At 43.7% G+C, this 25,633-nt stretch overlaps 1 protein-coding gene across 6 annotated transcripts in view; it reads right to left on the bottom strand.

Annotated features, from left to right (window-relative positions):
- LOC137571282 (adhesion G protein-coupled receptor F5-like) overlaps positions 1 to 25,633 on the bottom strand; it is a 299,361-nt gene that overhangs the window by 59,484 nt on the left and 214,244 nt on the right. For all 6 annotated transcript variants that reach the window (XM_068280195.1, XM_068280196.1, XM_068280194.1 and 3 more), the window contains 8 exons: positions 22,744 to 22,805; positions 20,352 to 20,488; positions 18,128 to 18,346; positions 16,685 to 16,882; positions 6,769 to 6,927; positions 3,003 to 3,224; positions 819 to 1,025; positions 293 to 430 (listed from right to left, as the gene is read on the bottom strand). In XM_068280195.1, coding sequence (XP_068136296.1) covers positions 293 to 430; positions 819 to 1,025; positions 3,003 to 3,224; positions 6,769 to 6,927; positions 16,685 to 16,882; positions 18,128 to 18,346; positions 20,352 to 20,488; positions 22,744 to 22,805 — 1,342 coding nt within the window. The remainder of the gene's footprint in view (positions 1 to 292; positions 431 to 818; positions 1,026 to 3,002; positions 3,225 to 6,768; positions 6,928 to 16,684; positions 16,883 to 18,127; positions 18,347 to 20,351; positions 20,489 to 22,743; positions 22,806 to 25,633) is intronic.

The raw sequence follows: 25,633 nt of genomic DNA on the forward strand, positions 1-25,633 counted from the left end.
TGGTTATAGCACGGTTGTAATGCATTCCTAGTTCGGCAAAACAGAACATGCTAGTTGGGATAATAACCTCTATGCCATTCAACCAAGTGTTGAGATAATAACCTCTATGCCATTCAACCAAGTTACTATTAATCACCTGCAGTACCAAGACCACTGAGCTGCCTGAGTACAGAGATGCTTATTCAGTCGGCCACCGTTTCTTCAAGGCACAGCGGAGTGGCTCAAACAATATCCATGTCTACAGATCACAGCTCTAAGATGTAAAAAAAAGAAAAAGAGTGCAAAGTCTTACCTTCTACAATATTTACTGTCATTTGGTTGCTGGTCACAGTGGAGCTTATCTGGTTTGTTAGGGTGCAGGTCGCTGTTATACCCACCATGGGTGAATACTGCGCTGTAAAACAGTTGGAAGGGGGCACTCTAGTCATAGCTGTGAAGAAAAAAAAAAGACAACTTTTAAAGACCATAGCAAAAATAAAAAATACTTACATGCATACTGAATAAAAAAGTGAGGGATATTAGTGGACCATGAAGACATAAACTAAAATTGGTGTTGCCCAATATTTGTTGAGTACTCTTTTATATGGACATACACAAGGAAAATCATAATTAACAGCCAAATCAGCTTTCTTACAGATTTTCTTTAATGCCATTTTAACAGTATTCTCGTCAACCTAATTTAAAAGAAAAAACATTGGCTGCAATGGGGCTTTGAAAATGTAAAAAAACAACAAAAACATTTTAAGTATCTGAGGTAAACTTAAAAAACAACAACACCTAATTATAGTAGCTTTAGTTGCCAGAATATTTTCTCTTACCTATGCTTCCCGAGTTTGATGTCTGCAGTGAGACGGTGGAATAGACTTCGGGGTTGTTAACACAGCATGAAAAGGTGACGTTAGTGCCCTTCTGAATGCTTGCAGTTATCGGGCTTACTGTGATTAGGGACTGTTTGGCTAGTCTGTAGACAACAACCGTTTTTGAGGCTGATAAGGCTCCGTTGTTCACCAAACAATTAAAAGTTCCTGGAAACATTGCACAAAGAAAAAGATGAAAACTAGCATTGATAATAGTAAACGTTATGTACAAGACGGTTCTTGGCCAAGGTGGCTAGTAGGACTATCTCTGCCGAAAAATCAGTGCATGTAGGACTTACCCCCAAATATAAAATAAAGAAGAGCTGTTTAAAAGTAAGAATGGACTTACCTCAATGATGAACAAGCGCTAGGCAATAGAACAATTCAATTTATTGAATACACCAGACAATGCGTTTTGTGGGTATCAATCCACTTCTTCAGGTCAATATAAAGTATCTTGAGATAAGCAATGCACAGGCAAGGAGTGTCTGGCATTTTCTCATCATTGAGGTAAGTCCATCCTTACCATTTAAACGGTTTTTAATGATTTAATTTAGTGGGGGGGAGGGGGGGGCGGCCTTCTTCCCAGTAATCATGCATCCCCTACAGGGGCTGCTTCATGTAATTTTCTGTTTTTATAACATCCCTACAAGTGTCTTTCGAAGAGCAACCGGACACATCCCAGGGTTATTATGCATACATGCAAAAGGGGCACTCAGAAATAGTGATAAGCACGTATTGTTGGCATAATCGTAATTTCCCATCCTAATTCGCAATTACAATGCCAGAATTTTGGGGAAAAAATTACATTTCATTTTTGTTTATAACCGTAATCAGGAACTGTAACTTTGCAATTTTGCATAATTTTTGCATAATTTTGTGCCGACTTTATTGGTTAATAGCAAAGCTATTGCTATTGTCACCAAAATTGCTATGCAGTGAGAATAGTGGTGAGAATAGTGGTTTTTTTTTTTTTTTTGCATCTCCAAACTACAAGGTTCTTTTGAAAAATGTCTCTTTTTTTGTTGCACTATTCTCCCCGAGGTACCTAGCAATTCTGGTGGCACTAGCATGTATGGGGGCTATTAATCGCTGAAGTCAGCATAAAATGATGCAAAATTTCACGTAATTATTCAAAATTACAAATGGATTACAGAACATCAATTGAATTACCAAATCGTAATTAAATATGGTCGAAATTGCGGAAATGATCAGAGAGTGATCATCATTTCTCCATCGCTGCTCTCATCCGAGAAGCCCAGAGCTCAGAAAGACGGGAAACAGGTGGGGAGAGGCAGCGGAGGGGAGGGATACCACAGTGCAGGGCCTTTGAGAGGAGGGAGGAGGCATTCCTGACGCCCAGAGAGGGAGTTTTGCAGGAGTGCCTCTCCTGCAAAGGATGCCCCTTTCTCTCGAGATTGCCAACAAGCTCAATGTTGGCAATTTTTTGGGTCACAGCGTGGAGCAAAGGGGGCGGAGATCAGTACAGAGGGGACACAGAGACATGACATAGAGCAGGGAACATGCCTCCATGTCCCATATAGCCCCCCTGAATTTGCCTCGAGTACACTTTAAAGGGAATCTGAAATGAAAATAAACTTATGATATGAGTTGTATGTGTAGTACATCTAAGAAATAACACATTAGCAGCAGAGATATGAGTCTAATATTGTTTCCAGTACAGAAAGAGTTAAGAAACTCCAGTTGTTATCTATGCAAAAGAGCTTATCTGTGCTCAACGACTTTCAAAGTCACAGAGAGCATTATCTTCTGAAGCTTATTATCTCAAGTGTCCGTCACTGTATTTTGCTTTTTATGCAGAGTAAAGTTCAAAAGTTCACTAGCCTGCTCTGTGAAATCATTTAGAATGCTAAGTGTAGTGTGTAAATTGAAAATATTAGATAATGATGCAATTTTATATAAAAAGCAAAAAAAAACCTATAAAACTGAAAATAAAAATATGAGACTATTTTCTTTGCTACTAATGTTCTATTAATTATCCATACTACACATACACTTCATTATATCATATTTTTATTTTTTGCTTCCCTGTCACTTTAATGCATGGAACTGAGTATCAGAAAATAATGTTTTCTGCATAATATGATGATTAAAGGACTGAGGTTTTCAGATTTGTGCACTTACCATTCCAGCTGACTGACAGACTTCCACTTGGAATAGTCAGAGTAGAGACACATTGTCCTGGGGAAGATTGTTTATACAGGGAAGTGTCAATGCTGTTGTTGCCTGAACCAGCCGAGATAAAATACCAGCTCATACTTCCAACATTTGTAGCATTACAGTTACACGTCAAACTGAGGGCGTTCCATTCTGAAATGTCTGAAAATCCAGTGATAGCAGATTGATCTGAACAAGAAAAACAAAAGTAAAAAGAGCTGTAAAATTTGGAATGCTGCAAACTCAGAGTACAGATGCTGCCAGTCCTCAGATTGCCATTACTGGAGTCAGAAGGTAACAACCTTATTTCTAGTGTTAATCAGAGGCCTCACTTGGGTTGGTTGCAACCAATGCAGAAACTAATGGTGTCACGCCCTCTTGCTCCATAAACATTAACTTTGCTTGTTGTAGGGAGAAGAAGATGATGACCATGTGGCCCTGGTGGCCTCTGAACTCCGTTATCAGCTCAACATGGAACAGCCAGAAGGGAGAAGAGAAGGAGGGAGACAATAGCCTGATCTATATTTACATAGCCTACTCCACGCTGCCTTAGCCTGGAGCTTGGTGTCACCCCCTCTGCTGGTGACACTTGGTGCGGTCCGCACCTACCGCACCCCCTAGTGACGCCACTGGTGTTGATATTAATAAGTTAACTCAGTTTTTTGCATAATTTGTGCACTTATGCCTTTGGGGCAAAAGAAAAAAAATGCATATGTGGAAACACATTTATGGCTCTTTTCCACTAGAAAACACATTTCTTCCTAATTTCCACTGCTGCCAATTCAGCCACTACACTCTGTATAAGGAGCTCAATCACACCCAAAAAGTGTCAGGCCGACGATTACCGTACATTCAGGAGTAGAGATGGTCATTGAGATGCAAATCATTTCGAGCTGATGCAGGATTATGCAAATTGTATATACAAATTTAAGGAGCTTGAAAATGGACCAATCGAATTCTACCTTAGGATTTGATTGGTTCATGTTCAAGCTGAACACATTTGCATACAAAGTTTGCATAACGCTGCATCAATTTGAAATTATTTGCATCTTATTGACCATCCCTATCCAGGAGAGAATTGCACCACAATCGGATTTCACTAATAGCCACGGTCGCCTTTGTTTCCATTCATTTAACTAGTTCAGCCTTCAGTTGCTTTTCACCTTATGCATCGAGCAATTTTCACCTCCCATTCATTCGCCAATAAGTTTATCACTACTTATCACAATGAATTGATCTATATCTTGTATTTTCTGCCACCAATTAGGCTTTCTTTGGGTGTTACATTTTTGCTAAGAATTATTTTTTTCTAAATGCTTTTTAACGGGAATATTAAAAAAAATGGAAAAGAAAACATTATTTCTCAGTTTTCGGCCATTATAGCTTTAAAATAATGCATGCTACCATAATTCAAACCCATGTATTTTATTTGTCCATTTGTCCCGGTTATTACACCATTTAAATTATGTCCCTATCACAATGTATGGCGCCAATATTTTATTTGGAAATAAAGGTGAATTTTTTCAGTTTTGCGTCCATCACTATTTACAAGCTTATAATTTAAAAAAAAATAATAGTAATATACCCTCTTGACATGCATATTAAAAAAAAGTTTAGGCGTTTAGGTAACTATTTATGTTTTCTTTTTTTTTTTTTTTTATTGTAATTTTTTTTAATTAAAAATTGTATTTGGGTGTTGTATGAGTGTATAGTGTGAGAGGTAAACAGTTAATTTTAAAATGTAATTGTTTGTGTGCTTATGAAAAAAAAAGTATGTAGATGTAGTTTTACTGTTTGGCCACAAGATTTTCTTCTTCTTCCTGTAAGCATGTGCTCTCGCTTACAGGAAGTGTAAAGATTGGGGGCACAAACAATCGGCCACGGGAGCGCACAGCAGTGTGGCAGCAGCCTTTTCGACGTAGTAGATACATCCGAAAGGCTTAAATGATTAATTGTACCCCCAAAACACAGCATAGTGGAAAAGAGCTTTTATGTATTTTCACATAAATGCATTAAAGTTTATGGCCATATGAAAAGTATATTTTCATGAAATGATGTGCCATTGCAAAATTACCGATCATAATTACAATTCTTTAATTTATTTCACAATAATCTGATATTTCGCACCCTGATTTTGCATCGAAATTCCGCATTTTGCTGCAAAATTACTACTATGTCAAATTCAAGCTTATTGGTACTGATTTCATTTATATTTACTTCTTAAAGAGTACCTGAGATGGCGTGTGTGGGCCTGTTTATACTTACCTGGGGCTTCCTCCAGCCCTATGAGATGCTTGGGGTTCCTTGCCGTCCTTTCCAGCCGCTCCATTCTCTCTGAAATCCACCCGGGGCCCGGGAGCGTTCAGTACACTACCGGCTGTGGGACCGCAACGGAGGTGCGCACGCGGCTGAGCCGCACATGCGCAGAAGAGCGTGGGCAGCCTGATTACCGGGAAGATTTCAGAAAGAACATAATAGCCAGAGAGGATGGCGAGGGACCCCAAGCACCTCATGTAAGCACCTCAGGTAAGTATATATAGTTGGTTATAAATAGCCGCTGATAGGGTTTGGGGAGAACACTGTGAAGCTGGGGGCACCTCTGGCTAACTAATTCTGGGGGCACCTCTGGCTATCTAACGCCGGGGGGCACTTTCGGCTATCTAATGCAGGAGGGGCACTTCTGCTCTGGCTATCTAATAGAGGGGAGCACCTCCTGCTGTCTAATGCTGATGAGCACCTCTGGCTATGTAATTCTGGGGGGCACCTTTGGCTATGTGATGCTGGGGGGCATCTCTGGCTGTCTAATGTGGGGGGAGGGGCACCTCTGGCTACCTATTACTGGGGGCACATCTATATCTATTGTCTACACAGCTTTTAAAATTCACCTATTTAGCCACATCCACCTTTTGCCACGACTCATTAGGCTCTTGACTCACTCTGCTCCTCCCGATGTGTCCCTCTTTCTCATTTTCCAATGTTGGGAGGCATGCTGAGGTCCCATAAGTGAGATCTTTCACCTCATACTCCTGACCTTGTTTATAAATAAAATTATTTTAATGCTTTCATATTAGCTGTGCTGTGACACAAGAGTCACAGCACCATCCTCCCCCTTTATTGCCCCCCCCCCCCCCATCCCCTGCTTTGCTCAGACGTGATGCAGAGCTCGAGGATGGGCGTGGAGGAAGTGTCAGTACTTCCTCCTCTCTGGCCGTCATCAGTAACGTCCCCTGCACTCGTCACTAATAGTTCCTATCTGCACAACGCGCTGCGGAGCTACACTGTGTGCGGTCTTGAGGTAATTTAGCTCAGAACAATAGTGTACTAATAAATGTATTAGTACACTATCGTTCCGAGCTAAATTACCTCAGGTCTGCACACAGCGCAGCTCCGCAGCTTGCTGTGCAGATAGGAACTAAAAGCGGCAAGTGAAAGGGGCGTTCCTGAAGAGGAGCAGAGAGCAGGAAGTACTGACACTTCCTCCCCGTACATCATCGATGTTCTGCTCCAGTTGCAGATTTCGACTGAACAGCTCGGGGGGAGTAATGTGCTGTGATTTATGTCACAGCACAGCTAATATAAAAAAAATTAGTATGTTATTACTAATGTACAAGTACAAGTATGTTATTTTAATCTGAAGTCAGGGTATTTTAATCCCGGCTCGTTTTTATTGTTTGATACTTAATTATCTCAAGTCAGTATTCCTCCAGGATTTTGCTGATTTCGTCATACTTACATGATGACTGGAATGACACTGGGTAATTCCCAGACTGAACGGCTCCGCTGCCAGATGAACAGGTGCAGGAGTAGGTATTGGTGGCCCCTGGAGAGCAGGTATTGCTGTTTGCTGTAACCGTGTATGCTTGACAAGTGGAGGAGGAGCTTATTACAGACTCTGTTTAAAGGAAAAGAAACAGTTTCTTACTTATAATAATTCCAAAATAAAAGATCCTAGTGTGTTACATTTTCACTTGTAAGGCAGTGAATGCGAGCGTATCTCTATATATATAAAATCGGATGTATGTGTGTGTTTTGTGTGTGTGTGTGTGTGTGTGTGTGTGCGTGCGTGCGTGCGTGCGTGCGTGCGTGCGTGCGTGTGTGTGTGTGTGTGTGTGTGTGTGTGTGTGCCGCGATCACGCAAAAACGGCTTGACCGATTTGAACGAAACTTGGTACACAGATCCCTTACTACCTGGGATGATATGTTCTGGGGGTCTCGCGGCCCCCCTGCACACCTGGGCGGAGCTACAAACAGCAAATCAGATTCCACCCATTCAAGTCAATGGAAAAAATGTAAAAGGCTACCATTCTCACAGTAATCAAGCCACAGTCCCCACACATGGCACAGTTGGTCACTTGGCGACCGAGGTTACAAATCCAGGAAAAGTGGGTGGAGCATAAAACAGCCAATCAAATTTCAGCCGTCCATTTTAAATGGGAAAATGTAAACTGCAGACATTTTTAGACTGTTAATCGCAGGGTTCTCAAACTTGCCACACTTGGTCACTGGGTGAATGTGATTAAGATTCAAGAAAATGGGTGGAGCCTACAACAGCCAATCAAAATTCACCTGTTGATTTTCAAGGGGAATATTTAAACTGCTGCTATTCTTACACTTTTAATGGCAGAGGCTTCAAACTTGCTGCAGTAGGTCATTGGGTGACTGGAGTCCAAATTCACTAAAGGGGCGGGGCCACATACAGCCAATCAGATTTCCTTGGTGGATAAATTGCTTCCATTCACACATTTTTGATGCCAGGAACCTGAAAGCTCACAAACTTGGTCATTGAGTGACTGTGTGTCAAGGTTACAAAAAGTGGGTGGAGCCAAAACAACTTTTACTGGGAAAATATAAACTGCAGCCATTCTTTCACCGTTAATGGCAGAGTTCTCAAACTTTGCACAGTTGGTCATTGGGTGACAGATTAAGATTTTGGAAGGTGGGAAGAGCCTACAACAGCCAATAAAAATTCACCTTTTGATTTTCAGAGGGAATATTTCATCTGCTACCATTCTCTTATACTGGCAAAAGCAGATGCCTCAAACCTGGTACAGTTGGTCACTGGGTGACTAGGGTCCAAATTCAGGAAGGGGGCGGCGCCACAAACAGACAGATTTGTTTATTTTCAATGGGAATATACAAAGTATTGATACCAAAGACCCCAAAGCTGATAAACTTGATAATTGAGTGACTGTGTGTGTCAAGGTTAGAAAAAGTGGGCGGTGCCAACAACTTCATTTTTTACATTGCAGGGTTCCCAAACTTTACACAATTGGCCACTGGGTGACTGGGATGAATATTCAGAAATGTGGGTGGGGCCTACAACAGCCAATCAAAATGTACCTATTGATTTTCAAAGGGAATATTCACATTGCTACCATTCTTACACTGTTAGTGGCAAAGGCCTCAAACCTGATACAGTCAGTCATTGGGTGACTGGGGTCCAAATTCACTAAAGGGGTGGAGCCACAAACAGCCAATCAGATTTGTTAGATTGATTTCAGCCATTCTGTTATTGGCAGGGTTCTCAAACGTGACACAGTTGGCCACTGGGTGACTGGGACTAATATTCAGAAAAGTGGGTGGAGGCTACAGCAGCTAATCAAAATTCACCATTTGAATTTCAAGGGGAATATTTACTTTGCTGCCATTCATGCACTCTTAATGGCAGAGGCCTAACATTTGCTACAGTCAGTCACTGGGAGACTGGGGTTTAAATTCTGAAGGGAGCGGGCCAAAAACAGCCAATCAGATTTGTTTAATTTCAATGGTAAAATGCAACTTATTGATGCCAAAGACCCCAAAGCTCATAAACTTGGTCATTAAGTGACTGTATGTCAAGATTAGAAATAGTGGGTGGAGCCAAAAACAACTAACTTTTTACATGGGGAAATGTAAACTGCAGCTTTTCTCACTGAGGCGCTACACCTGCTATTGCTGGAATTCTGTTTTGTCCCCACGTTTATTGCCTGATGAAGCGGGCTTGGCCTGCGAAACGCGTTGCACTTTTGGGGTACTATATAATAAATATGATTGCTACTTTTCAGACAGTCTTTCGTGTCTGCTTTATGGAGGTAAGTCCACCACTTCCTCCTAGCAAATTTTAAAAATGTTATCCACTTTTATTCTCTTGGCGCCTCTGTTCTCCTACTGCAGCTTTTCTTACACTGTTAATGGCAGGGTTCTCAAACTTCACACAGTTGGTCACTGGGTGACTAGGATTAATATTCGGAAAAATAGGTAGCGCCTACAAGAGCCAATCAAAATTCACCTATTGATTTACAAGGGGAGTATTGAAACTGCTGTCATTCTTACACTGTTAATAGCAGAGGCCTCAAGCCTGCTACAGTTGGTCGTTAAGTGCCTGGGGTTCAAATTCAGTAAAGGGGCGGAGCCAAAACCAGTAAGGGGTGGAGCCAAAACCAGCCAGATTTCTTTGCTGGATAAACTGCTTCCATTAGCACAATTTTGATGCCAGGAACCCAAAAGCTCACAAACTTGGTCATTGAGTAGTGACTGTGCGTCAAGGTTACAAAAAGTGGGTGGAGTTAAAAACAGATTTTTCTGGGAAATTGTAAACTGCAGCCCTTCTTCACCGTTAATGGCAGGGTTCTCAAACTCAGCATAGCTGGTTACTGGGTGACTGGGATTAACATTCAGAAAAGTGGGTGGAGCCTAAAAATGCCAATCAAAAATCACATGTCATTTTTCAAGGAGAATATTAAAATTGCTGCCATTCTTGCACTGTTAATGGCACAAGCCTCAAACCTGGTACAGTTGGTCATTGGGTCACTGGGGTTCAAATTCAGAAAAGGGGACAGAGCCACAAACAGTGAATCAGATTTGTTTCATTTCATGGGAAAATACAAATTGATGCCAAGGACCCCAAAACTCACAAACTTGGGCATTGATTAGTGAGTTTGTGTCCAAGTTACAAAAAGTGGGCGGAGCCAAAAACACATTTCACTGGGAAAGTGTAAACTGCAGCCCTTCTTACAGTGTTTATTTCAGGGTTCCCAATCTTTGCCCAGATGGTCACTGAGTGACTGAGATTAATATTCAGGGAAGTGGGTGGAGCCTATAATGGCCAATCAAAATTCACCTGTTGATTTTCAAGTGGAATATTTAAATTGCTGCAATTTTTACACTGTTAATAGCAGATGCCTCAAACCTGCTACAGTTGGTCATTGGGTGACTGGGGTTCAAATGCTAGAGAGGGGTGGAGCTACAAGTAGCCTATCTGATTTGTTTAATTTCTATGGGAATATACAAATTATTGATGCCAAGGACCCCAAAGTTCACAAACTTGGTCATTGAGTGTTTGTGTGTTAGGGTTAGAAAGTGGGCGGAGCCAACACCAGTCAAATATATACCCGGGAAACGCCGGGTCATTAGTGGGTGGAGACAAATACAAATTTCACTGGGAAAATGTAAACTGCAGCCATTCTGTTAATGGCAGGGTTTTTAAACTTTGCACAGTTGGTCACTGGGTGACTGGGATTAATATTCAGAAAAGTGGCTGTAGCCTACAAAAGTGAATCAAACTACACCTGTTGCTGTTCAAGGGGAATATTTAATTGTTACCATTCTTGAACTGTTAATGGCACAGGCCTCAAACCTGGTACAGTTGGTTATTGGGTGACTGGGGTTCAAATTCAGAAAAGGGGGTGGAGCCACACACAGCCAATCAGATTTGTTTCATTTCAATGCAGATTATTGATACCAAAGACCGCAAAGCTCACAAACTTGGTCAGTGAGTAATTGTGTGTTAGGGTTAGAAAAATTAGGCGGAGCCAACACCAGCCAAATACATACACGGGCAACGCCGGGCAATCAGCTAGTCTTACATATAATTGGCCGTGAGTGACCGGTGCGGTCACTCAGGGTGCCGGCTTCCAGGGGGGCGCATGTGATGCGCATTCAACTGGCCCTGGCCGCATTTTTACCTGCTGGCTGCGGCTGCGGGCTCCAGGTTCGTCTGTGGCTGCTGCGAGTGGTAGCTCCGCCCCCTGATGCTGCTGGATGTGATGAGGCGAAGACTCCAGGAACCTGCTGCTGCCTCTTGCTGAGTCTGTGTGAGCCGTGCATGCCAGTAGCACCGCCCCTCGCTCACAGGCGATGTCTGCGCTGCGCACTAATCAGAGAGAGACCTGCTTGTCACTCCTGACTCCTGGCCATCTTCTGTCCCCAGCTTCAAGCAGAAAAGTAAGATTCCCCAACTGCCCTACGGGTGGGGTGCCTATATACACTAAAGGGGGGATCTGCTTGTATACTATACACTATTTATCTGCCTCGCTATATACACTAAAAGGGGGATCTGTTTATATATACTAAAGGGGGGATCTGTTTATAAAGATGGGGGGATCTGCCTGTATACACTAAAGGGTGGATCTGCCTGTATATACTAAGGGGGTATCTGCCTATATTCAGTATGCTAAAGGGGGTATCTGCCTACATACACTAAAAGGGGGGTTCCCTATATACACTAAAAGGGAGGGGGGTTATCTGCTTATATTATTTATTATTATTATTATTTATTGTATTTATAAAGCGCCAACATATTACGCAGCGCTTATATAAACTATAAGGGAATCTGACTATATACACTAAAGGCGATCTGCCTATATATATTAAAGGGGGGGGGATCTGCCTATATACACTAAAGGGGGAAGGATCTGCCTATATACACTAAAAGGGGATCTGCCTATATACACTAAAAGGGGGGGATCTGCCTATATACACTAGAAGGGATCTTCCCCATGGGGGGATGTGCGTGCATGTGTGCACAAAGAGGATAAATGGGGGGAGGGGCACCAAAATCTGGTTACACTCAAAGTGCTATGAAACCTAAAGTCGGCCCTGCATATACAGTAATACAGTACATTGGAGTCCAAAAGGGTTAAAGAAGACTTAAAGCAAACCTATAGTGATTTTTAAATAAGAAACCAGATACTTACCTAAGGAGAGGGAAGACTCTGGTCCTATTGAGCCTTCTAGTAACTCTCACGGTCCCCTCTTTCCAGTGTTGTCTCCCCCATTTAAATCTGCCGCCACCTGAGGCTTCAGAAGTCTTCAGGAGCCCAAGAGTTCCTGAAGATGGGCTGCTCCATACTGCACACGGAGAGTGCGCGAGAGATCGCTCTCACGCATGTGCAGTGCGGAGCCGTCCTTCTTTGGGAGCACTCTGGCTCCCGAAGACTTCTGAAGCCTCCCAGGCGGAATAGAGCAGTCTTTAACCCATCGGTCAAAGGTTGCTAATGGAGGTTACAGCGCTGGAACGAGGGGATCAGAAGAGGAACAGGAAGGCTCTATAGGACTCAGAGACTTCCCCTTCCTTAGGTAAGTATCTGTTTTTTTTTTTTTTATTTAAAAAAATCACTTCAGGCTCACACATGTTTTGGCTCTGCCCTCAAATTAGTGATGGCTGGAAGCAGGTGTGTGACTTTGCATCAAAGATCTCCAAGATCAATGTCTCTCCTGACCCTATGTGGTGTTTGTTTGGCTTTACAAACCCTTTGGCTCCCAGAAATGCAACCAGATTATTGCTTGGTCTGCTATTTTTCTATTACCGGAAACGTATTGCTCTGCTCTGGAAGGACCAGGCTCCTCCTTCACTACAATTGTGGAAGCAGATAATTAATAACTCTCTTCTTCTGTACAAAGCAGCCTACACTGCTAGACATTGTCCCCAAAACTTCACCAACATCTGGACACCATGGATAGCTGATTAACAATCTAATTGAGTTTATATAATAGTGCATGTTATGCTGCAAACAGTCAGGGTTTCCTATATGGCCCTCCTACCCAGCTTTTTGAGATTACTTTTGTCGCCTTGGAGATTCTGGGTGGGGGTGGTGGGTTGGGTTGGATGATGTGTGCGTGGGGGAAGAGTTGGGATCCACTGGTGGTTTTGTGTTTTGTGTGTATTTTTGAGTTTCTGTTCGAGGTTGGCCTAGCCTGCGTGCTCTGGCTTTCCTCGTGTTTGTTACTTACATTTTTTTTAATATCAATTGACACAATTTTCAAAAAATAAAATAAATACATCACTTAATGCTCACTTTAAAACAGGGGTGTTGCTAGGATCCTAGGAGTTCCGGGGCACTTTTGGGCACTCTAGCCAAAAATGGGTGTGGCCACACATCAGAATGTAGGTGTGGTCATAAGTGGAGCAAAATTTAAATGAATTTAACAGTGGTCTAAGTAGGCCTGCCCAGAAAAATGGTGGGTGAAGCTTTCCCCCTCCATTAATACAAAAATAAATGCATGTTGGGTGCTGTGTGGTACCATGCTGGGTGCTGTGGTGCCTCTATGGGGCATACTGGGTGCTGTGGTGTCTCTATGGGGCATGCTGGATGTTGTAGTGACATGCTGGAAGCTGTGGAGCCTCCATAGGGAGCATGCTTTGTTGTGTGTGTCCTCACTGTTCCTCCTCCCGAACCCCCCATTCCCATCAGAGAAGCAAAAAGGGAGGAACTACACATCTCTTCCATCTACTCTCCAAGTCTGGAGAGATCCTCTGCAGCTGGCTAATCTCCCCCTAGCATCCGAGAATCAGACGCTAAGAGTTCTTATGTTTGATTCCTTCTCAGACACTAGGGGGAGAAGCCCAGAAGAGACATCTGCAGAATCTGGAGACCAAGTGGCCAGAGATGGGTACTACTGCCCGCTGCCTAACTCTGCCTGGGGGACATCTGGGGCGCGTACGTACAAAAAGGGCGCCTGGACAAAAAGGGCGCGGGGTGTAAACTCTAAATAATAATTAATCATTAATAGGGTTTATAAAAATAGTGTGCTATATTTCGTTTACAAATAAAGTTTAACAAAATTATAAATCATTAAATAATGTTTATAAAATCGGAAATTGTGAAAACGTTAATCTTCCCTATTTGTAAAGTTAAACTTATAATTACGTTTATTAAAAAAACAATAATATATGTTTAATTGTTATAATTGTATATTATTGTGAATAACCTTCATTTATGGTTTGTTCTTATAATAAAATCTGAAAATATTCTTTATAACGATGATATAAATATAAGTACGTTCGTAATAAGTGTTGTAAAACATTAGTAATTATTACTAAAATTTTACTAAAACTATACCTAAGCCTACTCTTACACAGAACCCTCCCTGTACCTATCCCTAACCCCTAGACCCCCCTGTTGGTGCCTAAACCTAAGACCCCCCTGTTGGTGCCTAAACCTAAGACCCCCCTGTTGGTGCCTAAACCTAAGCCCCCCCCTGTTGGTGCCTAAGTAACCCTCCCTGTACCTACCCCTAACCCCTAGACCCCCCTGTTGGTGCCTAAACCTAAGACCCCCCTGTTGGTGCCTAAACCTAAGACCCCCCTGTTGGTGCCTAAACCTAAGACCCCCCCTGTTGGTGCCTAAGTAACCCTCCCTGTACCTACCCCTAACCCCTAGACCCCCCTGTTGGTGCCTAAACCTAAGACTCCCCTGTTGGTGCCTAAACCTAAGACCCCCCTGGTGGTGCCTAAACCTAAGACCCCCCTGTTGGTGCCTAAACCTAAGACCCCCCTGTTGGTGCCTAAACCTAAGACCCCCCTGTTGGTGCCTAAGTAACCCTCCCTGTACCTACCCCTAACCCCTAGACCCCCCTGTTGGTGCCTAAACCTAAGACCCCCCTGTTGGTGCCTAAACCTAAGACCCCCCTGTTGGTGCCTAAACCTAAGACCCCCCCTGTTGGTGCCTAAGTAACCCTCCCTGTACCTACCCCTAACCCCTAGACCCCCCTGTTGGTGCCTAAACCTAAGACCCCCCTGTTGGTGCCTAAACCTAAGACCCCCCTGGTGGTGCCTAAACCTAAGACCCCCCTGTTGGTGCCTAAACCTAAGACCCCCCTGTTGGTGCCTAAACCTAAGACCCCCCTGTTGGTGCCTAAGTAACCCTCCCTGTACCTACCCCTAACCCCTAGACCCCCCTGTTGGTGCCTAAACCTAAGACCCCCCCTGTTGGTGCCTAAGTAACCCTCCCTGTACCTACCCCTAACCCCTAGACCCCCCTGTTGGTGCCTAAACCTAAGACCCCCCTGTTGGTGCCTAAACCTAAGACCCCCCTGTTGGTGCCTAAACCTAAGACCCCCCCTGTTGGTGCCTAAGTAACCCTCCCTGTACCTACCCCTAACCCCTAGACCCCCATGTTGGTGCCTAAACCTAAGACCCCCCTGTTGGTGCCTAAACCTAAGACCCCCCTGGTGGTGCCTAAACCTAAGACCCCCCTGTTGGTGCCTAAACCTAAGACCCCCTGTTGGTGCCTAAACCTAAGACCCCCCTGTTGGTGCCTAAACCTAAGACCCGCCTGGTGGTGCCTAAACCTAAGACCCCCCTGTTGGTGCCTAAACCTAAGACCCCCCTGTTGGTGCCTAAACCTAAGACCCCCCTGTTGGTGCCTAAACCTAAGACCCCCCTTTATTATGTGGATAATAATGTTTTACTAATTATTGATGCAAAAAATATTTTGCAATTTACGTAACGTACTGATCGCTTTATTTTGTGAATAATAATGTTTTTTTATTATGTGGATAATAATGTTTTACAAATTGTGACTCCAAAAAATATATTCCAATTTACATTACGTACTGATCGCTTTATTTTGTGAATAATGTTTTAAAAACAGTAAGGGATAAAACTTTAAATAATGTTTTAATTATTTAAATAAGATAAATATATTTAGTATTTTCATAAACGTTATTCGGCACGGGTGCATTTTATAAACGTAAATCAACACAAGCTCAGTTATAAATCATTAAACAGCTCCGGGCGCCGTTTGTAAACTTTATTTAGCTCCGGGCGCCGTTTGTAAACTTTATTTAGCTCCGGGCGCCGTTTGTAAACTTTATTTAGCTCCGGCGCCCTTTTTTCCTGCTCGGCGCCCATTAAACGTTATTTATTATGGGAATGAATGGCGGCGCCCTTTTTGTCCACTAGCTGCCTGCGCCCTTTTTTCCCAGCTCCATCTGGGGCACCTCAGAATAGATCCAAGGCATGTGCCACTGATCTTTGGGGCTAGCAATGCCCCTGCTTTAAAACACACCTGAAGTGAGAAGGATATGGATGCTGACATATTTATTTCCTTTTAAACAATGCACATTGCCTGACTGCCCTGCTGATGCTCTGCCTCTAATACCCTTAACCGTAGACCCTGAACATGCATTCGGCAGATCAGGTGCTCTGACTGAAGTATGACTGAATTAGCTGCATGCTTGTTAGAGGTGTGTGATTCACAATGGCGTAACTAAGGAACCATGGGCCCCAGTGCAAGTTTTACATGGGGCCCCCCAGGCACTCTATATAAAACAATTGATATGGTGCACCAAAATCTGCCAAGGACAACCACAGTGTCAGAGAGATTTAAGCAGGGGATGGGGAACAGCTGGTTAATGATTACCGCTATTCAAAGCATCCATAGAAGTGATCAATACAAGCAGAGGACCAATATAGAGCTAAAACTGGTTGAGGGAGGGCCCTATGGGGCCCCTCTGGCCCAAGGGCCCCAGTGAGGTTGCGACAACTGCAATGCCTATTGATACGCCACTAGTGATTCAGACATCACTCCAAAGACATCAGCAGGATGCCAGGATTCCAATCGCATTGTCCATCTATCACAAGTCTAGAATGAGTTTGGAATACTTACCAGTGTAGAGTCCGCTGCCCCCACAGCTTAGTGTAAAAGCCATGCTTCCTCCATCTGTACAGCACTGAGCGATTGAAACTGGCACATTGTTGCACGTGACGACACTGCTGACTGAACTAATGGTCAAAGAATGAATGTTTAATGACGTGTTGGCTGCATAGCTGCTCACGGTTTCATCTATTTGACACTGGTAGCTTCCTATAAGACACAAACCATACAAACAAAGGTCAAAACAGTACAGTGTCAAAAGTACATTTTTTTTTCATTTACTACTTAGCATTACATTTTGTCCAGGGATGTGCTGTGCTTTTAACACAGCAGCATCATGACCTCTGCGAGTTTTTAAAAATTTGCAGCTAGGAGGTTAGGGTGGCTCGGCAGAGTTGTTTGGTTGGCTTTAAAAGTCTCTTGATTGGAGGGAGCATGCAGGGCACCAGGATAGAGGAGCAAAGGGTCACTTACCTGCAAGTTGGCAGCGAGATTGAACATACAACCATGTTTTTCAAATAATAGCTTGTAATTATTGATATAGTATACAGAAACATAAAACGGAAAAAATTACACCTTATCCTATACAATAAAATGCAAGTATCCCTGCGGCATCAACTGAATGGTTGTGTGTCCCTGGCTTTTTTGTACTGAGCAGCATGTGCGCAGCCAGGGCAGTTAGGACACAGCGTCGGATCGGACAGTTTGCTGTGTGTGTTTCACAGAGGTTCTCATTGCATTGTGGGAAATAACAGCTTTTTCCAACTGCCAAGCAAGCAGCTCCCTGTGTGCATATACTTCAGACAGTGGTGGGGAACAAGCAAGCGGGACGCGTATGTGCGCGCATTGCGGGGGGTAGCGGCTGTGACCTAGTGCCCGTTTTTTAACGGGCAGGCCTTTTTACTAGTTTCCAAATAAAATATTGTCGTCATACACTGTCGTAGTGACAATTGAAATGTTGTAATAATTGGGGCAAATGGGCAAATAAAATGTGTGAATTTTATCTACAATTGGACTTATTTTTACACTATAGTGATTGAAAACTGAGGAATGATGATTTTTTTTTCATTTTTTTCTTATTCTGCCCTGTTAATTGCATATAGAATAAAATAATTCTTAGCAAAAAGTACCTCCCAAAGAAAGTCTAGTTTTGTGCCGAAAAAAAAATAAAAATAAATCATTTAAGTGCGATAAGTAGTGATAAAGTTATTGGCGAATGAATGGGAGGAGCACGATGTAAAAATTGCTCAGGTTTTTAAGGGGAAATAACCTGTGGTAGGGAAGTGGTCAATGCTTGTATCTCGCATACCTGTAATGCGACAAATGAAAGCAAACTATAAAGGATTCACTCAAGATTCTCGGGCATTGCCCGAGTTCAATCCAGCATGTGTATGTAGCTTTAATTGCAAGGGTGATCTTGTTAACAGGCTTCCTAGCAATATAACAACATCTTACCAGAATCATTGGCCATTGCAGAGTTGATTGTTAAGATGGTCTGGATCCCAGCTGCTGAAGGCACTATGGTGAATGAACTGTATGAAGTGTTTTCTATTTTTTGTACACTATTGAAGTACCAGGAAACAGCTGAATAAGAGGTGACATTCACACTGCAGGTTAGTGTCACTTTGTCACCGATGTAGGAGCTGATTGGACTCACACTGATGCTGGCCCAACCTGGGGAGGAAAAACAAAGCAAGATATGAATATCTGGTACATCTCCGCATCAGCTTGTTGTGAGGGAGGTGCTAGTTAGCCCAAATAGACAAGACAAAGACAAATAACATTTATATCGCGCTTTTCTCCTGGCGGACTCAAAGCGCCAGAGCTGCAGCCACTAGGACGCGCTCTATAGGCAGTAGCAGTGTTAGGGAGACTTGCCAAAGGTCTCCTACTGAATAGGCGCTGGCTTACTGAACAGGCAGAGCCGAGATTCGAACCCTGGTCTCCCATGTCAGAGGCAGATCCCTTAACCATTACACTATCCAGCCACCAAATAGTAGTATGCTAAAGAGCAACTCTACCTGCCGATCTAAATAAACATTCTAGTTAGTATAATAATCTAATGCTAGGTACACACTATGAGATTTTCTGGCCAATTTACTGTCAGATCGATTATTTCCAACATGTCCGATCTGCTGTCCGATCGATTTGTGAGCATTTTCCGATCGATTTCCATTCACTTCAATGGAATCGATCTGAAAGCAGATGGACATGTTGGAAATAATCAACCTGACAGTAAATCCACCAGAAAATCTCATAGTGTGTACCCAGCATAAAACCTCTGCTTTAAAGGTCAACTGATCTAAAGCAGGATTGGTTCTAGAAAATACGCAACCATGATTGGTTTACAATACTCAACCATGATTGGTTCTACACGTGACAGATAAAAATGGCGCACAGCGCCAGGGGAACAAAAGTGGCGCCGCATTGACTTCAATTATATAATGATATTTAGCATTATAAGTGTTAAAAAATGGCGCAGGCAGTGTGCCTTACACTTATAATGCTAATAAAAAATGCAGAGGGCTAGTGTAGGCAGTTGGGGAGAGAGGCAGCGGACAATGGAGGTAATAGGCATAGGTGGAGGATGTGTGTAATATGCATACATTACCTTGTCCCGCCCGGCGATCGCTCCTTCACTTCTTCCGTTAGTTTGCTGTAGTCCGACTCCTGCATCCAGCCAATCACCATGTGGTTTCAGTCCCCGCATGGTGATTGGCTGGCTGTAGGACTACAGCAAACTAACAGAAGAAGTGAGGGAGCGGAGTGAAGGAGCGATCAGAACAAGGTAATGTATGCATATTGCACACATCCTCCACCTATGCCTTTTCCCTCCTATTCCCTCCAGTGTCCCGCTGCCTCTCTCCCCCAAACCCCTGTTGCTTATAACCGGCCCCTGCATTTTTTAATGGCGCACCGTTCCGCAATAAATGTTTCATAAAACGCTATTTACCATTTTAATGTATTTACATTAAAAGGGTAAATAGCATTTTATGATACATTTATTGGCGGAATGGTGCACCATTTTTCTCCATGCGCCATTTTTAGATGGATCCGTTCTACAATCCTGAAGCATGATTGGCTCTACAATCCTCAAGCATGATTGTTCTTTCTATACCCGAGCATGATTGGTTCTAAGTATAAAGATGCCCCTAGACCTACTACTACTACTACTGGCGCATAGTGTCTGGCGTCTGTGCATACTCGAGTCGGGCAGAGCTCCCTGCCTGACTTGCCTGTTGGGAAATGCTGCATATTTGTGTGCTGCCTTTGGCCCTAGTGAAAATGTGCCCTTACTCCACTGTCTCAGGCAGCCCAGGCCTGTCTCTTACGCTGTCTCCTATGTCATCTTATCCTTTCACTCAGTAATATATTTCCAAGTTTTGACCTCTCAGGATAAAATAAAAAGAGTAAGCAAGCAAAAGCTTTCGGCTGTGCAGCCTTCGTCAGGCGCCTGCACAGGTGAAGGCTTGCTTGCTTACTCTTACTCTTTTAAGTTAGCCAATAAATGGCACCATCCTGATTCCAAACTTCTTGCTTTTACTTATGGCTTAGAAAGCATGCGCCCCTGGAAGCCGGCGCCCTGAGCGACCGCTCCGGTCGCTCAGGTCAAAGGCCGGCCATGGCTAACATGGTACAATACTCTACTGCTACTAGGATAAAGTAAGCATGCTCTTACCTGGGACCACATTGGTAATAGATACAATGCCAAAAGTAGGGGCCAAGTTAGTTATCAGAGCTTGGTTGGCAGTTGTGATGGTAGCAGAACTGGCGGGCTCTGTGACGACAGTATAATCTGCTATAACACTCCCAGGTCTGAAATCAAATAAAAATGATCATAATATGTGAGTTTTACAGTGCTGATACAGACTGCGAAGTCACACCTATTGATTTATAAAGCACTAGCTACTTCCGTGGCGCTGTGCAACAGCACACAGGGTATAACAATACAAAATAAACAATACAACAGTTAATACAAGACAATGGAGCTGATGCGTTGAACAAATCAAGTGCAGATTTTTACACATGGGTGGGAGGTATGCACACACATTACACAGCATTGTGAGACTAAATAGGGAAGAGAGCCCTGGCCGAAAGGTCTTACAGTCTAAAAGTTTAAAGGCCCGTTTCCACTATAGCAAATCTGCATGCATTTTCTGCATGCAGATCCACATAGCCAATGATAGTAAATGGGCCTGTTTCCACTTGTCAGGAAATCTGTGCGGTTTGCTGTGCAGGAAAAATCTGCACAGCAGAGCCATCATGGGAAATCCGCATGCGTTTTCGCTATGCGAATTTTCCATGCGAATTCGCGTACATTTTCACATAAAATCAATGTAAAAGCACACAAGCACTGACATGGTTAAATTTGCATACTTAAAAAAAATACACGAAAACGTATGCAAATTTGCGTTAAAATTTGCATACAAACGCATATGAATTTGCATCCGCATGCAAATTTGTTTTCGCGTTTTCTGCAACTAATTCGCACTGCACAAGTGGAAACGGGCCCACATGGACAGGACAGTAGGCAAAGGGAAGCTAAGTGGTAGAAATTGTGGTCTTTGGATGAAGTGTCCTAGGAAGGAGAGTATGCTTGCCCGAAGAGGTGAGTTTTCAGATTGCGCCCAAAAAGGGTAAGTGTGGGTGAGTGGCAGATGTGTTGAGGGAGGGTGTTCCAGGGGAGGGGAGAGGATCAAGACAAGTCTTGAAAGCGGGAGTAAAAAAGGTGACCAGAGAAGAAGACAGGAGAATATTGTTAGTAGAGTGGAGACACTTTAAGACATAACCCTGCCACACCTCTAACCATGCCCTAGCCACACCCCTCACCATGTTAGTTTTTATCATTCAATCCAAACTGGTCCTGTCTATCATCATCAGTCTTACTTCATTTTAACATTTAAAATTAAGAAACATATCAATATATGCCTGTCGTAGGTAGTTACAGGTGTCCCTTAGCATTAGGTAGCCATAAGTACCCTCAATATTAAGTAGCTATAGGTGCCCCCGACTGAAGAGAGATCTCATCAGTGGAATGCTGAGAGCAGGGTTGGCAACCTCTCACAAATGAATGAGTGAATACGCTCTGCTCGGGACTCTGCATAGGTAAGGAAGGAGGCACTCGGAGAGGAAAGTCATCCGCTTTTCCGCCATCAGGTGCCTGTAGGCAAGTGCCTACAGTGCCTTATGGTAAATCTGGCCCTGGGCACAATAGGCTAAATACAACTAACACTTAAATTGTCCCATTTTACGTTTCCATAACATTTTCATAATTTTATGTCTGCTTCATCTGAATTGTTGTCGGGTATCCATGGACGTCACACCTTTTGTTTTCTATTACTGTATATTTTTATATTGTTACAGAACTTAAAGAGACTCTGTAACAAAATGTTCAGCCTTATTTCTTCTATCCTATAAATTCCTATACCTGTTCTAATGTGGACTGCATTACTGCAGCCTTTTCTAGTTGCACTGTCTCTGTATTATATCTAATCTTCTTTTCTTTGTCAAGCTTTGTCGACCCAGAGAGGAATGCACTGCCTCTGCTGTGATAGGGAGAAGTCATGCACGCCCTCTGTGGGCTCTGTGTGTGTGCTTTGTTTATTCCTCACAGACAGGTCTCTGCTCTCAATTTCAGCCTGTCTGAGGGGGGAGGGAGCTGCCCATGCTGAGAAACCCTGACTGGAGTACAGATAATTCACTATGTAATAAAAACTTGTAGTATACTGTAACATTATATATATATATATATATATATATATATATATATATACACACACACACATCACTTCTTGGTTAGCTGCCATGTTTTTTGTTTGTAAACACTGCCTAAAATTGGCGATTAGAAGCCAGGATTGCGGCGGGGAGTGTCGGAAACGACAAAGAGGGATCCAGGAGATCACAGTAACTCGATTGGTATGTTTTTTATTGTACAAATCGGACAGTACAGATTCTCTTTAACTGTTTCTTTTACTATGAAGAACTACATGTAGTAGTATGACCATATTTAGTTTTGCACGCAGTATAGTATAGAAACTATATTATATCAGTCATATCGGAACCAACTTTACCTGAATCCAGTAACAGACGCAGACTTGAAACCAGGCAAAGAGGCTGTATAACTTGTGGTGAACTGAAAAGCAAACAAAACAGCTTAGACAGTTATGAGATTACATTTATTAAACTGACATATAATTGATGTGTTATCTGGAGCTTAACCACTTCCGGACGGCGGTGATTGAAATCTACGCCCTGTTTTGATGCTCTAATACCTGCCAGGGCGTAGATTTCACATCACGCCACCCGTTCTCACCCCTTTCGTCGCTCTCGCCGATCTCGTTGCTGTCTCCCTACCACAGCTCACTCGCCCTGCCGTCTCTATGACTGCAGAGCTCTGTGAGTCAGTCAGGAAACACTTTCATTGGCGCCTGACCCTGTCATCAATGTAAGCAACTCCCATTGGCTTACATTGACATTGATGGACAGGGTCAGGAGCCAATGAAAGCGGCTCCTGACCAGCTCACAGAGCTCTGCAGTCATAGAGACGGCAGAGTGGTTGGCCTGAGGGTCTAAGTGTGCGGCATGGACGGCGGTAGTGGCGGATATGTGCAGCGATTCATCGGTATTTCGCGGTTTCTGGTACCAGCGGCCTGCAGAGGCCAGAGACCACTGGTACTTAAGTGGTTAAAGGAAAACTATTGCAAAAAAAATGTAAAAATGTAAAATACATACATATCAAATGTAAATTTCTCCCAAAATAAAATGCACTATAAATACATTTTCATAAGCCACTGTCACTTACAGTAGACAGTGAAAATTTAACAGATCTCCCAGGTTATGGACTATTCCATTCGCTCATGGGGGCTTCTCGGTTGTTTTTTATTTATTTATTTATAAAACCATTTACTGAAAGGTAGTTGCTCAGTCCAACTGCAAAAACAGTGTGCAAACAAAAAGGGAGGCTGGCTGACCTCTTTAGATAGATGCCTTCCCGGGAAACCTTTTGTAAAGAATAAGGCTGGGTGTAGTGTGAAACGCTGCATTTTATGCATTCTATGCATAATGTTAGTCTATGGAACGCAGAAGATGCTGCATTGCACTTGCGATTTACAGCATGTGTTTCGCATAGTGTTGGGCGAACAGTGTTCGCCACTGTTCGGGTTCTGCAGAACATCACCCTGTTCGGGTGATGTTCGAGTTCGGCCGAACACCTGGTGGTGTTCGGCCAAACTGTTCGGGTTCGCCCGAACGACTCAATGCCTGGCCGAACAGGGCCCCTGTTCGGCCGAACAGGGCTCTGTTAGGCCGAATACGGCCCCCCTATGGGGTCGCAGGCATAAGGGGGGAGCATGCCCCGATCGCGCAGGGGGGGGGCGGAAATTCCCCCCACCCCCCTCCGCTAGCGCTCCCCCCTCTGCCCGCTTCCCCATACAAAAGTTTAAGGAAAGTAAAATAGTACCAGTGGTAGTGGCTGGCAGTGGCACTGTGAAGTGAGTGAGGAGGAGGAGTCCGGAGAGTGACGCGTTGAGGGAGGCCGGGCAGCGGGCGGTTCAGCGGTAGTACCCTTGTGGTACTTCCGCCCTTTCTCTGACCTCACGTCCTCTGCATACGAGGGTACGCGTCACGTGTACCCTCGTATGCGTCATCACGCAGAGGACGTGAGGTCAGAGAAAGGGCGGAAGTACCACAAGGGTACTACCGCTGAACCGCCCGCTGCCCGGCCTCCCTCAACGCGTCACTCTCCGGACTCCTCCTCCTCACTCACTTCACAGTGCCACTGCAAGCCACTACCACCGGTACTATTTTACTTTCCTTAAACTTTTGTATGGGGAAGCGGGCAGAGGGGGGAGCGCTAGCGGAGGGGGTGGGGGGAATTTCCGACCCCCCCCGCGATCGGGGCATGCTCCCCCCTTATGCCTGCAACCCCATAGGGCCCCCAAAAGCGGGATGTTTGGGGAGTTCGGGGTTTGGCCCGAACATGCCGAACATCGCGGCCATGTTCGGCGAACGTTCCCGAACCCGAACATCCAGGTGTTCGCCCAACACTAGTTTCGCACACGCTGGTAGTGTTGCATATTATGCAGGTTGGCTGCCAAAACGCACATAATGAAAGTCTATGGTGACGCATATGCATAGCATTTTAATGCGTTTTACATGCTTTTTTTATGATGATGTATTTCCGCTTCCTCTTTACTTCCTGGTCATTTTGGATAAAGGGCAGGAAAAAAATGCATTCAAAACGCATGCAATACGCATACAAAATGCAAATGCGTTTTCAATTAGCGGACGGCAAAAAAACGCAAACAAATGCAGTAAAAACGCAATTCAAAAACGCAAACACACCCCCTTTTTCATGCTATGTCATATGTGAACCCAGCCTAAAGAAAATATTGAGATTGTCCCATGAGGACAAGGCGTTGTTTTGGTGTTTGGTGCTTTTAAAGCTGAAGAAAACAAGTTTTACGGCACAATGTCTGCGAGAGGTATAGATGATTAGGCCTGCTAGAGGTTTGTCTTCAAGGGAAGCCTATTCCTGGTACACACCATGCAATTTCCTATCAGACAGGAAACTGCATGGTGTGTACCAGGCACTACCGTGTTTCCCCTAAAGTAAGACATCCCCTGAGAATAAGACTTAGCAGGAATTCCTAGATTGCTTGAAATATAAGACATCCCTCAAATGTAAGCCCTAGCAGCAGCCCACGTGACACCAGCAAGTCACGCTCAATACAAAGCCTGGTTACAGGAGAGCAGCAGTATAATATGAGTTCTACAGTCCAGTATATGTGTCACGCACATTGTGTTTTTGTTGAAGTCAGCCCTCCTGATCTGTTGTGATAAGCATCAGCAGCACTTCACCTCTTCACCTTTGCCTAGGACACACAGATTATCCTATAATAGCTCCAGCGGCGTCGCTAGCCCTATTTTAGGGGGGCTGAGCCCATAACATGTCAGCAGGTG

The sequence above is a fragment of the Hyperolius riggenbachi genome, chromosome 4 (genome assembly GCF_040937935.1).
Source record: "Hyperolius riggenbachi isolate aHypRig1 chromosome 4, aHypRig1.pri, whole genome shotgun sequence".
Taxonomy (NCBI): domain Eukaryota; kingdom Metazoa; phylum Chordata; class Amphibia; order Anura; family Hyperoliidae; genus Hyperolius; species Hyperolius riggenbachi.